Source organism: Micrasema longulum, unplaced genomic scaffold (assembly GCF_059751315.1).
Source record: "Micrasema longulum isolate JH-2025_06_02 unplaced genomic scaffold, ASM5975131v1 h1tg000045l, whole genome shotgun sequence".
Classification (NCBI taxonomy): domain Eukaryota; kingdom Metazoa; phylum Arthropoda; class Insecta; order Trichoptera; family Brachycentridae; genus Micrasema; species Micrasema longulum.
Window position 1 is genome coordinate 1247912 of NW_028277252.1, and position 18614 is coordinate 1266525.

Here is an 18614-nt window from a genome sequence, read left to right on the forward strand (position 1 = left end):
AAATAAAACCTATCTGTCAAAAGTTAATGGCCACAATTATCTTTAATCTATGGTGAAAAGTGTCAAAGTCTAAACTCTAAATAAACGTCAGTTTCAAAGTCAAAGTTACTAGTAGTTAGTGGTAGGGTGCACTCCAGCTTCTCACATTGAGTACGAATTCTTGCTACGAAATAAGTTTATCAGCAAATAATTAACATTCTCCACATATGGATTCAACCTTTGGCACTTAATAAGTATAAGAGTAGTAAATTTTCAATAATGGCCGCAATTATACCCGTTATTTCTAAACTTTCTTCCAGAGTCATAAGGATTTTGGGATGCAATCCCGGTCCCATGACTCTCCAAGGAACGAATACTTATCTCATTGGAACCGGAAAACGGTATGCATTAAACTTTCAATATGTAAATTTAGTCATTAATTTATTATTTCTAAACTAGCCCATTATTATTTTTACAGACGAATTCTGTTAGACACTGGGGATGAAAGTGTTCCACAATATGTGTCTTCTTTGCTTAACGTTATGAAAGATGAAAATGTTGATTTAGAGCATGTTGTCATAACACATTGGCATCATGACCACATTGGTGGAGTTAAGGACATATTCAAACATCTTTCATGTAAGTTGCTATCAATTTTTTAACATTCATATAATATCAATAAAACTTTCACAATTTACCAGTTTAAATAAAATTGCCAGATCGTAATGTGTTGGGATGTTTACATTGTCTCTCGGGAAATGTTCACCATTATGGCCTATGTAAATTTAATTTTTTACACACTTGTAATTTTAAAATTATACTATTTAGGTCCAGTTGCATCACAAAAAATGTTATTTCTGTTGTTTTTTGCAATTTCAATTTATTAATTTAAAAAATAACATGTACATTACAAACTTGAATTTAAGGCATACATAAATATTATGGAAATAAAAAAATACATAAAACGTACTCTTGTCAAAGTAGTAGCAGAATCCTGCCTCGGAAAACCCCTTTGGGTACATGGAATAGATAACATCCATAGCGATGTTGTTCAGCATAGCGGTAGCCCTTCCAACAGGCATAACCATCGGTAGGATGGTCCGGCATATTGGAATATGAAACAATCTATGCTGACGCTGTCTTAGGTAATTGTCAGGAACATACAAACCAATGCTCATTGTAATCTCAGGATTATCGACCATACCGCGCGACAATCAATAGAGTAGTCTTACTTAACTTAACTGTTGTAGCCAAGCACACCCAGGAGAAACTCAGTCGAGTAGAGCCAAGGATAATACTCCCACTCTCATATAGAGATATCTTAGAAACTTCTTCTGGATTTTTTCTATCATAAGAGAGTGCTTCAGTTTTGTTAAAATTTTAGTTAAACTATGTTTAATATTTGTTGAGTTTTTGTCAAAATGTGTTGTAAATTTTTTATCTTCCATTTTTATACAACCCTTTCTGTCTATTTTTAAACAATTTTTAACAGTTAACTTTTTTTTAATATAACCTTTTGTAGTGCAACTAGACCTTCATCATCATTCCCTTTCCGCATCTAATGGTGTATAGGGCACTGCATTGGTAAACCAATCGCAGCGTATCTTGATCATTTTTGTTACATGAGGGTAAGAGGATCAGTCTTACGCTTCATGTGTCAGTCCAGGGAGTTTAGTGTAAAAACACATTTTTAAAACAAATATTTCATGTCAACCATGTCGGGAATCAAACTCGAGACCTCTTGCATGGTAGGCAAATTTGTGACCACTACGCCACGAGGCTGACAAAACTAGCCCTTAGTGAAACTTATTTTAAACTTTGTAGAATAATGATTACCAGTGTGGTTTATTTGCTCATTGGACAGAATTCCACCAATTAATCGCAATTTTTTTTAAAGCTGATTGTAAAATATGGAAACATCAGCGAAGTTCAGAAGACGACCGCAATGATCATTTTCCGAGCTCTATCAAATTGAACTGGCTTTGTGATGGACAAGTTGTTCAGGTGGAGGGGGCTACTTTAGAAATCCATCACACACCTGGACACACCACGGACCATATCGTGGTCGGTTTAAAAGAAGATGGTATTGTATTCAGTGGAGATTGCATTCTCGGGGAAGGCACTGCTGTATTTGAAGACCTTTACACTTATATGAATAGTCTAAATAGGATTCTTGAATTAAAGCCCACAACTATATATCCTGGACACGGAAACATTATTGAGGTACAAGAATATTAAGTATTTCACATCACTGTTTTTAATTACAATAGAAAAAATTCTTTTGTACGAGAAAAAGTCATAAATATTATTTATGTTCTCACAATACTATTGCATCTTCCATAGATGGGTAAAAGTCTTATGTCAATATCAACAGGAAAGCAAAATAAAGTTTTACATACCGTAAGGTTTCTTGCACAAGTTGTGTACTTAACTTCATTTTACTAGTTGCACTTTTAAAGTTGCTTGTCCCAAATCAACCATTCAAATAAAACTGCAAGCTGAATATTATAAAATATTCTTTTTGTGTTTATAAAATATTCTTATTTACTTTTAAATAAAGATTATTTGATTCCATTTAAGAAGATATCTCATTTTTAGAAAATTTGTAGTTACCAACTTGTTCCAGAAACCTGACAATATTGTGTCTGCAAAATAACAATAGAAAACCATCCTCAAAATATTAGGATTCAACAGATACAATGAGAAAGTTCAGTGGTTTTTTAAATCTTTTTTAATTTGATGTTTTTTTTTACTTATTTGTTTGTCCTTTAGAATGTTTTTTGACCTAAGACATTTTTCCTGTCCGTGAAAGATGTGACCTGACCTATATATAGGCACATATAACAATATATATGAAAAAAAAAACTTTTTTTTTTTAAATAGACACGCTACAAGCGGAAATAAGATTGCCTTCCGTGCCTTAATTTTCTAACAGACTTTCATCATGATGAGATGCGACGCTGAGTAGAAATATGCTAGTAGAATATTATACGTCAGTGATTTGGGTGGATATTTTGTTAATTTTAAAATGAACTGAGTGGTTTTAACCCCTCGAGTGCCAAACTAGCGGGAAACCAAATGTATTCCAACTGCCAAGCATTTGACTCGTGCACTGATTTTTGAGATCGTAATTTCATCTTTCACAACACATTCATCTTTATAAAAAAAAAACAGTTTTATTTCACAAAATCAAAAAACACTAAGCGTTAAAACCGCAATTTGTTGAATGCTGTTTTTGGCACGGTTATGACGCCATTGACGCTGTTTAATGACTGTTATTAATTTTTTATTCAAAAAGCTGTATGAAAAATTTTAGGCCCTTAAGTCCACAATAACGAGGAAAATAAGGTGAATTCTGCTTGAAGATCAAATTTCAGCTCAGGCACTTAATGGGTACCAGAATTGACAGCTGAGATCTATGCTCTAACATTTGAGCAGTTAATAGATCAGATTTACGAAAATTAAGATAGTGTTTATTATATTTAATAAGGAATTATGTATTTGTCGTACATTAAATGTTTTAATTTGATTTAAAATAGTCATTACCGATATGACTTAGATATTATTATTTTTTGCTAATATATTTTTTAGGATCCAATTGAAAGAATACAATATTACATAGCTCACAGAAATAGAAGGGAACAGCAAATATTAGAAGTACTCAAGGAAAATTCTAAATTTATGACTGAAATGGAGTTGGTCGCTATTATCTATAAAGATACTCCTAAGGAACTGTGGCCAGCAGCTGCTTATAATGTAAACCATCACCTCCGAAAACTTACCAAAGAAGGAAAGGCTTTGGAAAGTAAAGAAAATAGTGAATCCAGGTGGCAGATCAAAAAAGGCCACTCATCATTGTAATTTCATTATTATTTGTTACATAAAATAAAACTTTTATTGCTGTTAGAAGTGTATTTATTTCAAATAATTATAAAGATAAACGATAAATCATTTCTTGTTTTAAAAACCCCTTAATGAAATTCAAAGTAAAATTTAGGCAATTAATATTTATATGTACTATTATCAAGAAATGACATATTTCAAATACATAGATGTACACGTGTCACAAAGGATCTTCACAGGTCGCAGTGTCGTCAGGAGCTTATGTAGCACTGACCCCCACTTCAAAGAATAATACATAGATGTGTAAACACAATATGCAAACATACAAAGTTATATAATTTAACAAATAGAAAGTTATTTTATTAAATACAATTTATATTTAAAATAACAGGCTTTAATCGTATTACAATCAATAGGTTTAATAGAAAAATATCATTTTTAAATCAATACAGGAAATTTAATAGTCTCTAAATAATATTAAGAAGTAAGGTTGTTTGATGAAATGTGGCTCAAAACAAATAATCTAAGGCATATGTACGTCCATATATTATATTCACACATTTCAATTGATGTTGAATACTTGGAAGTATTATTTTTCAACTTTGATCTTATTTCCGTCTTTTCGGTGGAGGCGGCATGACATCAGAGTCGTCTATAAATCGATTGAGATCTATATACTCTAAAAGTTTTTCTTGAGTTACCGGATCAAATATACTATTACACACAGCTGAAAAAATCATCATTGGATTAAAAGGAGAAATACATTGCCCACTTTGCATAAATAATGGTATTATAAAACAACACATTTTATAAAGATCTAAAGGCTCTTTAAGCAGTACAGGTAAATTAACTTTATTAATTTGCTATATAAATGTTTACATACTGGAAAGTGTAGGAATTATATTAATATTTAAACCTTTGGCAGTTGTGTAACTATTGGGGTATGATTTATCAGTCCTTTCCCTCATATATACCCATTGATTATTTTCAATTTTGCATTCAATGATTTTGTTATCTAAATCTTTAAGGTTCTTTGTATATTTCATTTGAGCAAATGGTATCTCTAGTTGCCCAACAAATAGCTGTCCTATTTTGCGATTTAGGATTCTGAAAGGAAAATAATATCAAATAAAATTTACAGTATTATTAATATTTAAAGCATTAACTTTGCGGTCAAACATTGTACTAAATGTTATTAAATATTTGTTAATAACCATTTACCGACTTTTATATGTCTGCCGGTTTCGAGACGTACCCGCCTCTTCGTCAGGACACCAATTAAACCAACATGCAAAACCCCTATACACCTTCACCATAGTTTTTGCACAAAAATATGAGAAAAAATATTTACGTAAATACTATATCCAGAAATGTATCAATTTTTTTACCAAATAATATACAACCTGCTTTTTATACAAATAACAATATTGGCTAATTATTGCTTAATAATAAAGATAAGAACAGTTTATTAAATAATTCAGGTGTTTACCGATTAAAATGCAATTCTTGTCCTTCAATTTACATTGGAAGAACATCAAGAAATTTTCATATTTGTGTTGGAGAACATATGAGGTGTTTTAACAATAACAATTTCTCCGAATTTGCAAATCACCTAATCAATTTTAATAATGACTTTAATAAAGATACAGTTAAAAGTTAAAATCTTTATACATACAAATAATAAAGGATTAAAAGTACATAATATGGAAATATTTCACAGGAGGAAAGCCTTAAAAAATAATGTTCCTTTGATCAATAAATAATCAAACAACCTTGCAATATAGCCCATTATACGAAGTTCCATTGTAATGGTCGCCCTATACTTATTAAGCTCACGCCTCTCCCTCTTTTTTCAACTATTTCTCTCACAACATAAAATATTTTCATAACTTATCAGTGCATGTAAAGGTTGCTTATTAAAACGCATGTCGTGTTGGTTTTATATTTTTGTGCAATAACTATGGTGAAGTTGTACAGTGTGTCGGGAAGTAATCCTGAACAAACAAGCCGATTAAAGTACATACTTTTTGCCCCAAATTTCAATAGTAAACAAGTACTTATTAGATTTTAACCTGAATAATCTATGACTGGCCGAAAACAAGCCAGCCGATTAGAACATAACTCATCGAACAATCACAACTCAATACGCCGCCCATCAGCTGTTCCATCAGAGAACAAAACAATTGCGTAATACCTACTCTACCTCTGGGGCAGGGGAAGAGTAGCGGTTTGCGCGGGGGAGAAACCGATGCTAGCTGGAAAAATCAGGAAAAAAGATGGACAAGCTAACATCTCGCCACAGCTTTGCCCCACATAACCACTTGCCGTCAGTTTTTGGATTCAGGTATGTCACTCCTACGATCAAGTAGAAAGAAATTCCAGATGTACTCATATTCTAATATTTTCTGAATTTAAATTTAGGAGGCTTAGGAAGGGCGCCATACCCCACTTGAAATGGCCTGCGCATGTTAGGAAGACCCCGTACTCGTTTAGATAGGCCGCAACCCGACTAGGACCGCATACACGTTTGGGAGAGTCCAATGTCTTGCAGGGCACCCGCTGGCACGGCACGGGTTTAAGCTGTGCAACCTGGTTATACTAGGGTTTGTAAAGGCTGTTAGCGTGCAGTTGACCTTGCACGCTCCCTGATGACCTCAAGCAGCTCGCTTGACCTGGCTCCACATCTCTTCGACCCCAAGCGCATCCAAACATCGGCCGCCCACACCGGCACCTTCTTCAGCTCCGATGACGTGACTTGCGACCTCCGTCGAGGCTGCGTGAAGCAGGTGACCCCCCTCAACGTTCCACCACGCCGCAGCACCCGTCGTAACAGATAAGAACCATGTCTATTTCCATATCCATTGCACCTCGTGTAGATATTTTACCTGGTAATCACAGCCCCGGCTGGTGCAATTCATTTTCTGTTGATCATAATTTGTACTGTTCGAGTAAATGTACCCACTCGATAATCAGTGATGTATAGAAACGGCTTAGCACACAAAGGAGGTGCGCCGTCAATGTCAACTCCATTAACCAAATGCTCGTTTCTGTATATTTGTTCTACCCTGTATCTTGTCCGTGTCAATTTACCGAATGCCCATTTTGTAATAAATTATCTCTTGTAAAGTAAACACGGGTTTTTTCTAAGTAGATAACCCCCTACGCCAAGAAACACAGTAGAGGTTATGCCGTCTACCAAATCAAAGTAAAAGAACTCACCCTTTGAGAAAGTATCATGCTCTGCCATTTCTCTCTGAGCCAGTCGTTAAGTATGTGCTAATCTAAATATTATAGGTTATGTTATTTACCTGTACCTTTTTAAAACCCTTTCAAGTGGGTTTTGCATATTGATTTAATTGGTGTCCCGATGAAGAGACGGATACGTCTTGAAACCGGTAGACATAGAAAAGTCAGTAAGTAGTTATATACAAATATTTAATAACATTGTAAAACTTACAGCACTTATGTATAAAATGTTTTTGATAATACACATGCAGAATAAGAGGAGGGGAGCCAAGTTGAAATCACATGGGCTATTTTTTTCATCCCTTACTTTTTACTTCTCAATAGCCCGCAACCTGCAGGTTGAAAAAGACTGCTCTAGAGTTTAGATGTATATCACGTCAATATACAGGTTAACTCAACTGATCTTACTGGATTAGTAATTAAAAATATACATTTTTACTCATACTATAAATAAATGAAATACAGACATGCTGAACAGGTTAACTTACCCCACACCACCTTCAACCACTATTTTTAGTTTAAAGTCAACACTGTTCATGTTGAGCGGCTTCCATTTCAGGACATCATCACATCTTCCTGCCATATAAGGCTGAAAACAATGAAACAGTATGTATTAAAACGGCGGGGTCACCACTGTAGGTGTTTGAGGGTAGTGTATTGAGCAGTCCCTACACCAGTTGAAGCGTAGACAGAAGAAACAGGTTGGAATGTTGATCTGATTATTTATGTACATTTAAATACACGTTAAAGATCAATATAATATACGACGGACATAATGGCGTGCGTGAGAGCGTACTGGAGAGATGTGTTGTGGTCCATGAAGCGGATCCTCCTTTTATATGATGGATTTCTTTGTTCCCTGAATCCCCACTTCGGCAAAGGGAAGGTAATGTCCTCAGGAGCGTTGCGCTGCCAAATAATTGATTTTGCATTATCAGCACTCAGGTCAGTGGTAGTCGTCTGGATCGAAGCTTATACTGCGTGTCTTCTTCTTCTTTTTACTAGCCAGTTTCTCTCCACTGCTGGATATAGGCCTCTTCCAAATTTCTGTCCTGGGCACTCTGTTTCCATCCATGGCCCACGAGTTCGACGACGTCATCAGTCCATTTCCTCTGTGGTCTCCCTACTTTCCTTTTACTTTCGTAGGGTCCCCAGTTTAGTATTATTCTGGGGATCCACCTATCGACTTCTTGTCTCGCCATACTGTATCACACGGTACTGCGTGTATCGATGTCAATTCCCCGTGGTGTGATGTGGCGCTGACCTGAGGTTGACGCTCCCCATATATTCAAATTCAAAACACTAACATATTAGCTGGATTCTTTAACTTTTAGAGATAAATTAGTTTAATTTAAAGTTAATATGTGCGTACTCTATTTATTCCAAAGTGCAGATATACATATTTATTTTGCCTACTTCATTACAATGGTAATTTTTCTAAAATATATTAGATAGTAATAAATACTGTTCATATAAAAGCAACTTACATCTTTGGATGGTTGGAATATTAAACCGTCTGGTTCATGGAGCAAACTTTTAGCAAACTTTTCTCCTAATAATGAAGCTGATTGTGTTAAATCCCAAAACTGCTTCAATCTTATACTAAATGGCTCCTTTAACTTATCAATTCGTCCTTCAATAATTCCTAGATTTCTGTAATACATAATGCACTGGTTATATTAAATTATATTAAAAAATCATGGTGTATGTATTGAAAATAAACTAATTTCAAGTACATACAAAATATTTTTATGTTGAATGATGTGAATTTTCTTATACGTAGTCATTTAAAAAAAACATTTATTTATTTACAGAGGTATTAAGTACATTTAACAATGGTAAATACATTTCTTTATAATATATAAGGTACAATTGAAATAAAATACAACTAAGGAAAATTAAAGCTAGGACAGAAATGAAATAATAATTACTACCTCAAGACAAGATCTGGTCAATCTTAGTGATTGTTTAAATCTAGAAGACTTACACCAAAAAAGTCCAGATCTTGTCACGAGTTTACAATGCGACACAATGAGAAACATTGGTGCGTGCAAGCCATAGTTTGTGCTGTGCTGATCAAGGAACAGCACATTATTATTTCACAACCGGCGGATCGGAACATTGAATGCCACTTGTTCCAGTAACGATGGTACATCAATTAAGCCATTTAGTAAATTGATCATAAATATGCAGTCAATACTATTTCTATGTTTTTCTAGACTTAAGATTTTTAACATTGACTCCATTTCTCGTAATTTCTATAAATTAAGCCTAAAAGTTTTATTTGCAAGCCTTTTACTAGATATATAAAATTAGGAAAAAACATGCATGTCAATATGTATTTACCTCGGCGCAATTACTTCATCTTCAATACATCTTATTCTGTCTGGATAAAAGGCAGATTTACCTACGTCCATCCCATCAATTCTGATAATATCATAACATAAATATCTGGGAATAACTTGTCCATTTAATTTATCAATAACCATTTCCTAAAAGGGAAATAAACATTAAATTACACAAAACAATAGTCCAATTTTTATTTTACTCTATTTTCCTAATGCATTTAATATTCTAAAAGCACCATATGTCGAAAATCAAACCAGGGGCCTTATGCGTGATAACTAAATGCACTTAGTATTGCACCACAGGTTAATAAATAAAAAAATAAAAACACTTATAAGGCTCAATTTTTGAAGTAAAAGTAACTACATATTTTAATACATAATATTCATTTCAACACAGAAAGTTTTGGATACATACTCCGTCAATAAGGGTGTTGGTAAGATGTGAAGTTGGATTTTTTTTCCTAGGAAATCGGAAACCTTTTACAAGAAAAGCACAATTGTCTCTGTCGAACAAATAAACTTCATTTTCTTTATCTATCAGCATCATGTATCTAAAAAAGAAGCAGTGTCTAAAAAGAAGGTAAACAATTTATCCACACTATTTTCATAATTTACAAAAAACCTGGCAGACAATGTAGTAGCGTTGTTTTTTTTAAGAATGCGTGTCCTTATAAAATACGTACATAAACATCTCCTTTAATATTATGTAACATAATATGAAATTATGCCAAAACATAAACATTGAAAGTTTTTTATCAAATTATTAGATGCATTACTTAAATAAGTAAATGAGAAGTTTTTTTTATATTTTCTCTGGTTTATTTACCACTACTTTATTTGTATTTAATTATATCTAAAAGAGTAATATGTGAGATTTATTAAATAATAATATGGATATGTGAAGAATATTTTTTATTCCAGTTTGTAGATAAAAAAGGAATTGAATTTAAATAAAAATTTAAGAACTCACAAGGGTTTTGTAGATTTCGACTGTAGGTACAACTCGAGTTGAACTGATAATGCAAGAAAGTATGAAATATTTTTCTGTTTGTGTATTATTAAATTTACCTAGTTCCGTCAGCTTTCCATGAAACTCGGTATGGTTTTTCGTGTATTTTACTAATGTTGTGAGTATCCATGGATACCGGTTGAGAGCCCGGAAATCCTGTTTTATCCCACCCACACATGTGCTGAATTTTCTTCTGAATTTCTTCTAGTCTCGGTTGATCTGTGAAGTGACTTACTCCCTTTACCCCTGGTACAAATACAGGGTTTTTATTTACAAATTCTTTGCGCCTCTTCCCTTTGGAATTGGAACTGCCACTGCAAAAAAAAAACACCAAAATGTACTAAACTAAATATTACAATATTGGAAAACTTGCAATTCACTATTTTCTAATTTATTTTCGATATACAAATTTATCAATGCTTATAAATACATTACCTTTCAGATTTGTTATTGGAGTCTTCATCATTAAGTCCATCTCCATCGTCAGATTCTAAAATACAACGAAAAATGTATTAAAATTATACATAAACAATTTTTAAAAAAGCGCACATCAATATTTTGTTTCAACAGAGACAAATCTGTTGAGAATATGGAAGTATGTTAAGAAAATTCGCCGAGGTTATGATCTGTCATCGGCTGGGTTAAGTGATCACTTTACATGCTGTGTAACATTCACCATTCTGCCTATAGGTCGTTGACTTCGAAGTTCTTAAATATATAATGTCACAATTTTTTTCTGCTTCAGTAGTCTGATTACAAAGAAAAGTTAGTATAATACAAGAAAAAAATCTATTAATTTGACTATTATTGGCTTCCGGTTGGCTTGTTTGTTTTGGAGTGAACTCCTGTCGTCATTCAAAATGATATTTAAGACAAGGTTGAAATATTTTATGCAAAAATTTAAGTCATTTGATTGAATAAACATATATTTATTTACCATATTTTGAGTTTGTCCAAATTTTTGTAAAATTATTAAATACTTCTATTCATTTCTGTTTTAATATATTAATATATTTATTCAATCAATAAAATAAAATACATTTTAATTAAGTTGTGTGGATTTCAGCTCTTTGAGGAAAACCCCGTGTTGAGTGGAAATGTATGACAAAAAAAGGAATAATTGAATTACTATATTTGTTCATTACATAATATAAGCTTCAAAATTGCAATAGTAAAAATAATAATAAAAATTACACATATATTATAGGTCGATTAATTATCAGTTTAGGATCCAGGGTTAAATAATTTCCAAAAAACAAAAGGTAACAAATAAAAAATTAACAAATTAATAATTCCTTCAGGACACACAGAATACAAAATATTTTTTGTATCCACAGGAATAAATTCAGGTCGGAAAGAATGAATTAAAATACCTGTATACCACGATGGTAGTGAAGGAGGTGGAGGAGTACTTTCTTCATCATCATATCTTTTGAACAGTTCAGCTAAGTAGTCCGCTTTATATATACCAGGAGCTCTGAAAAAAGAATGTACATAATAACGTACCTATATTTAATTTGGATACTATCATTATGGCCCATTTCTCACGTATCCTTCAAATCCACAAAGCATAGTAAAATTAGGCTAGGGGGATGCTTATTTTTATTTTCTTTTTATTTATTTAGTTTCTGCTTGTAGGCAAAAATTTTGCAAAAGGAAATCGACTGGAGATTAGTCGGCCTCATGGTGTACTGATTAGTGCATTTTCTGTCATTTAATTAATTTTTAAATTTCAAAATTAATTATGATACGATAAAAATCAATCCACAATATGTAATTTTATCTGTACATTGTAGACAATGTAGATTGTAGAGATCGGTAGAATTTTACTGTGGTGTGAAATGCTTATATTACATGGGTCAGAATACAGAACAAGATCTTGTGCAGTTTCCTGTACGATAATTGATCAATATATTGACATGTCATTTGAATGATTTAAGTATTGAAGAAATATACATTATATATTTTTTTTTTTTACCTTGCTCTTGCAAATTCTCTAATAGCAGCATCAACACCACAATCCATTTGCTCCACCATATATGACACTATCAAGAAACCGGTACGGTTAAACCCATGGGTACAATGAATACCAATAGCTTCCAAAGGATTATTTCTGATAAATGTGGAAACTATATTGATAAACATACTGAAACGAGAAACAAAAATATAAACAAACTTTTTGTCATATTTTTTAATAATTTTTGCAATATTATAAACAGGATACAGATTAGCATATAAAAAGTTCATACCCAAAACCCTATTAAAAAGATGTATTGATGACAGCTACGATAACTATCATATACTGAAAACATCAACTTTACCGAAGTTAGTCAAAGTAGTTTGTAATTGTGTTGATTATAAAAAACTTTCGAATTGCCTCTGTGGTGTAGTGGTAAAGACACTTTACTCACACACGGCAGGTTCCGTGGTGAGAACACAAAAAAGAATAATGTGATTTTTCTTAAGCCGGGCGTTTCGTTGCCATAATTCGCCAACGTAACTGAGCCTCTTGGCCTGTTGTGATGAGAAAAAAACCTATTTACATTTAGTGTACCAGTGGCCTTATTTTGTAACTAATTAGTTTTGTAAAGTCATTTGTATCCTATGAGAGGGAGCGAGAGGGAAATACGACTTTGATTGTGTTAGAGTAAGATGGATATATGACGAACGAACAAACTTACGACACAAAATTGTGACAGAATAAGGTTCCTGGTGTTATCCTTAATTTAAATAATTATAAAGATACATTTTATCACTATCCCCACCCAGCGGCGCATAGGCCACCGCATTTGGTACTCCAATTCCAGCGTATCTGGATCTTTTTTGTTACATGGAAGGTAAGGTGATCAATCCTTTGCTTCAGGCGCCAGTCGAGGAATAATAAAACATTGACATTTGAAATGAAATTGAAATGACATTTAAAATTAATATTTTACATCCTCCTGCCGGGCATTGAACCTAGGACCTCAAGCACGGTAGATGAACGCGCCGAATACTGCACTACAAGGCGGACCTTTTCCCAGTTGATTTCTTATTTCAGGATTTTAAACTGAGCAGCCATCGAGTCGAAGATACTTCATATCCATGGTTCTGGTTTTATATCAAACACAGAACTGTATTCTATATTCTGCCCGGCTACAGAAAAGTAAATTTACACATCTTCAATCAGCTCTTCTAAAGAGTTAATGTTTTCAATTTATAAACCATCAATATACCTATTACATTATTTCAAACATTTACAATTTTCTAAGATTCAAATTATGTTATAAAGAATTCAGAATTATTATAGTCAGCAAATGTTAAAAGATCTAGTTGATTGTAATCTATTAAAAAATATTTTGTTTACATATTATATTTCAAAGTATTCACCTTGTTTGATCTTCTGAAGGTGTTTCCCCGTGACCACGGCATTGTAATTTAATATACTTGCAGCCAGCTTCCTCAACTTCCGACTTGTTGTAGAATCTTGACGTGTTTGTGAGGTCTATCCAAAGTCCCAATTTAACCTAAAAATCATTATGTTAATCAACGATGAGAAGATTCCAAATTATCACTAATACACAATCAATATTAATAAAAGCGTAAAATCAATCAATTAATTAAATTAATCATCAACAATGTCTTAAACACCGCTTAAAAATGACATTCATTTAAAAAATTTAATGTGTGAAGCTTTGCCCTGAATCCGAAGCCCATACAATGGCGGCACTGTGTGCATATGCATTAGTAATAAGTAGGTACAAATGTAATAGTCGGCTATCAACGACTGTTACATACTAGAGATTTCAGCCCTTCGGATCTCATGTAATCGACCCTCCAGGCCTCGTATTATCGGTTAATTAGAATTTTGGTCTCCTAGATGTATCGTCCTTTTGGGCCTCGCTTTTTTTTATTGTTCGGAGTAATTTAAACGTAATAAAGAATAATCTCTCATGCAAAATAATGCTGCAAAAATCACACAAAATTTACAGAAATATTTCATATGTGTAAAAATGGTTAGTAAGCGTTTAAAATTAAAAATGTTGGCTTTGTGGTGTAATGGTCAGTGCGTTTGCCTACCATGCAAGAGGTCTCGGGTTCGATTGCCGACATGGTTGATATGAAATATTTAATTAAAAGGGTGTTTTCATACTAGAGTATTTCATAGTCTCTAGACTACTACAGGGCTAAAATTTGATGTGCCGGTTTTTCGGGCTGAGGACAGACTGGAGCGGAACAGACTAATCAAAAGTGTTCATGGTGGTCACGATTCTCAGCATTGAGGGACCGACTTGGAAGAAGACTAGTACCTGAAGCGTAACACTGATCATTTTCTTACCTACATGTAACAAAAAATGTTCAAGATACGCTGCGATTGGTGTACCAATGCAGTGCCCTATGCACCATTAGGTGCGGAAAGGGAATGATGATGATGATAAAATTTTTAAATAAAAGAATAATTAATTTAAAAAGATGACAGTCAGCTGTGGCTGACTGTTACATACAATTTTAACAAACGAAAATGACCCTGATTTAGCATTGATACTACGATAATAAGTCTCATATTCCTGTGCGGTATAAGGGACAGACGCAATCAATCAATTCTAGAGTATCAATATTATAGACTAATGCCACTGAATGACTCGAGACAACTACGATTTGTAGGTTTTTAATTTCAAACAATTTAAAACTTGCTCATCTAATATTTTCCAATTTATTCTATAAAATTATAATTCATGTTCAGCATGCACTCTATAGACAGAAAATAGTAATTTAAAAAATTGTGTTACCTTGTAACCTTTCATGCTCATCATCAACATTTTCGGTGGGAAACGGCACTCTTCCGGAACCTTGGCATCGAATTTCGTCGACAGTGGAGTCTTAAATGCCAGAAATTTTCCAACAATGAGATCTGTAGCTTTTCTGGGACATCCCAGCCATCTATTAGGTATTGGACCCGGATCAGCCATTGTTTAGAGTTTTTAGGTTAAACTTTTTATTTAAAAATAATATTTTTCCACATTCATTAGTTAAAACTACGTTTTACAAATCACAGCTCAATATAACAAAACACGTAAGCATTATTGAAGGGGATAGACTGCAAAAAACCTTTTTGAATGTCCTCAAAATGTAAACAATAGATAAGGTGTTTCAAACATTACGATACGCACAAGTGGTGAAAAAATAATCCAGTCTTGCTTAAGAATTAAGAAGCCAAGATATAACTGCTCATGAAGTATAATATTTTACGTGCCCACTGTTTTCCACATATCGCATGTCATAGATGTCATAGACCAAAAAACTGTTATTTTATTTTCTACTGTCAAAATGTCTTCCTGCCTTATAAGAAAATTCGATTTGATATGTAAGTACTTTTAAATAAAAACATTTTGAAACTAAAATCATGCAAGCGATTCAGTAAAACGTTTTTGTTCGGTTTCAAATAGATGAAAAATAATCGTCAATCTCAGTGGTTCAATGATAAAAACCGTTTTACGGTAGTCAGGGGTAATTTGTAAGGCAAGAATTTAATTTTCTAATATAAGTTACCAAAAAACATAATGCCTAAAAAATTACAAAGATTTTTTTAAAAGTTTTGATTCACATATTAAAAAAATACATGTAATTTCATTAATTTTTGATACATTCAGAAATCAATTAAATTTTTGATACATTCAGATCGTAATAAATCAAATAAAATTGTCATAAATCTAGTGTGGATTTATTCACATATAACGTATTACACATAATTATTTACTTCAATGTTTCATGTGTGATATCTTGGACTGGTTATGAAGCGTAAGACTGATTATCTCTTCCCTTATGTAATAAAATTATCAAGATACACTGCATTTGGTGTACCAATGCAGTGCCCTATGTTTTAATGGATGCGGATAAGGGAAAGTAATAGTAAAAAGTAGTTTATAATCTAAACCTGTGTAATTTTTATATTTTTATTTGTCTAGCAAATTTCAGTGTTTTGACATTAATAAACACGTTATTATTATTATATGTATTTTTAAAAGACAAAACAAGTATATTATATTTTATTTATATTTTGTTGTAAATGAATAAAGTGTAGTTTAAACAAAAAATATGTTAAGTATTAGAAAAAATATGTGTGCTTTTATTTATAATTAAATGGTACTTACTTTTTTACTTTCTTTTTGCTTTTTTATTAACTATAATATATTTGTTAATGTAATTGGATATGTTACCTGGATAAATAATAAAATATTTATTGATGATAAAATATTTGTTTTTTAAAATTTAATTAATCATATCCACCACATTGAAATATTAAGACTAAGAAATAAATAATATTCCATAAACGATGTAAAAAAAAATAGGTAGGTAAGATAGGCAAGTACATATTTATATTCCAAACATAATAAATGAATTGAGCCGTGAGTCCGAACTGCAACATAATACATATTAATATTACAAAAGTAATTACAGTTTTCAAAAGTATCTATTGGAGCACAAATTCAAATTCATGACCATGCAGGTAAAACAATCTCCTTTTTGCGGGTACTTAGCGGGCATATTGTATTTTACTTTATCCCAGCTTGACTCAGCCGCGCGCACTAACCAATATATTGCTGTCTCTTTTTAAAACTCACCACCGTCTTTTAACGAAAACGAAATTGTGTTTGTCTGGATGGATTATATCGTCCGATTGGACTGTTATTCTGAAATTGATATGCTTTAATCACTATTTATTTTAAGTTACTTTATATTTTTTTAATGTAAATTTTTATGGTTTAACACGGGCACAGACTAAAAAGTCATTATTAGGTTAGTGAATATGAATGTTTTTATAATGAATTAATAAATTAATTAAATTGTTTCTGTAATTATTTATACTGAACAGAAAAATATATAATCTAATAAACTCGAGTGAACAAACTAACCTCTTGTTCACATTAGAGGGCATTAATGAAATATGAATACCTAATATTTTCATCTCAATGTAAATAATAATTCATAAAATAGGATTTTTATAGCGACATTTCATAATTAGTGTCAATTAAATTTCAAGTGCGGGAGATAAAGGAGAACAAAGCAGCCAGTCTAGGCATTTAGATACCTACTATAGATACAGAGTGTATGTGTGGGTATCTAATCTACCTACTAACTACAGAGATAAGGACACAATCTCATTCAATGAATGAAAGAAATGAGCTAGAGATCCATAAGACACGAAGATATGAAAATGACACAAAGAGCCATTTAGTTCAGCGCTCTTTTCGTTCGTGAACTAACTGACCGAGATGAAAGAAACATCTCCAGTTCAATGTTTCTGACCTTGTCAGTATGACAGGGTCGTTCGCGAACTACACACCTCTACAATACAGAACACCCAGGCTTAAGAAAAATCATATTTTAATTCTTGTGTTCGCACCGGGAATCGAACCCGGAACCTTTCGTGTATGACTTAAGTGTCCACAGAGGCCGCCACGTTATATATATATAATAAAAGGAATGTTTTATATATTATTTATTTGATAATTTTTTTTTTTCCAAATTAGTAGGTAGTTTGAAGTTACAAAAAGAAATAATCTTTAACTCTTCCGGGCCTAAGGGGTATTGAGGGTCACCTGGGTAGCATATTTTTTAAATAACTTTTTTGTTAATCATCATATTGATTTCATTTCAGTATTTTGATAACTTAGTTGTGTACATTTACTGGCCATAGGCGGAGGTTGAATCATCATCAGTGCTAACCATAAGATTACAATGTTTGAAAATGTCAAGACAAACAAATAAAATACCATTTTTGTGTGTTTTAGTTTATTTTTCCACTGAATTAGTTTGTATGTATATATATACACATATATATATATATATATATATATATATACATATATATATATACTTTCTGGTAACCAATAACATTCAGTCTATGACTATATCACATTTTTAAATTATGGCCAATAATTTTCATTACTATTTTATCAAGTCAGGCTTCCACATATTCAATGAAAGGTGATAAAACTGACAATAATAGGGAAATATCACATTTTTATTCATTTTTAAAGTAAAGAGGTCTATGAAATACTGTTGAGTAAAAAATAAATTTTTTGCTAATTATTAGTAGCATAAAAAATATTTTCAAATTTGTAATTTTGGATTGGCTTGATCCATTGGCCACGCCCCTAATACGTAACGATTCATGTTTATTTGTTTCTGGCCATTTAAATTTGTTT

The 18614-nt window shown here is 32.4% G+C and overlaps 2 protein-coding genes across 2 annotated transcripts; one reads left to right on the forward strand and one right to left on the reverse strand.

The window, feature by feature from the left end:
* Positions 1 to 44: 44 nt before the first annotated feature.
* Positions 45 to 3885, forward strand: LOC148285240 (beta-lactamase-like protein 2 homolog). Its single transcript, XM_088228294.1, has 4 exons — positions 45 to 380; positions 458 to 618; positions 1877 to 2202; positions 3571 to 3885. The coding sequence occupies exons 1-4, from the start codon at positions 259 to 261 to the stop codon at positions 3838 to 3840; spliced, it is 879 nt and encodes a 292-aa protein (XP_088084420.1). The 5' UTR covers positions 45 to 258; the 3' UTR covers positions 3841 to 3885.
* On the reverse strand, positions 3872 to 15711 carry mRNA-cap (RNA guanylyltransferase and 5'-phosphatase mRNA capping enzyme). The gene is made up of 12 exons (XM_088228262.1): positions 15195 to 15711; positions 13795 to 13931; positions 12404 to 12571; positions 11799 to 11902; positions 10861 to 10915; positions 10485 to 10739; positions 9832 to 9967; positions 9415 to 9560; positions 8556 to 8721; positions 7557 to 7657; positions 4739 to 4929; positions 3872 to 4549 (listed from the first exon to the last, which is right to left on the reverse strand). Exons 1-12 carry the CDS (start codon positions 15372 to 15374, stop codon positions 4431 to 4433), a joined length of 1758 nt encoding a protein of 585 aa, XP_088084388.1. The 5' UTR covers positions 15375 to 15711; the 3' UTR covers positions 3872 to 4430.
* Between the last annotated feature and the right edge of the window lie 2903 nt (positions 15712 to 18614).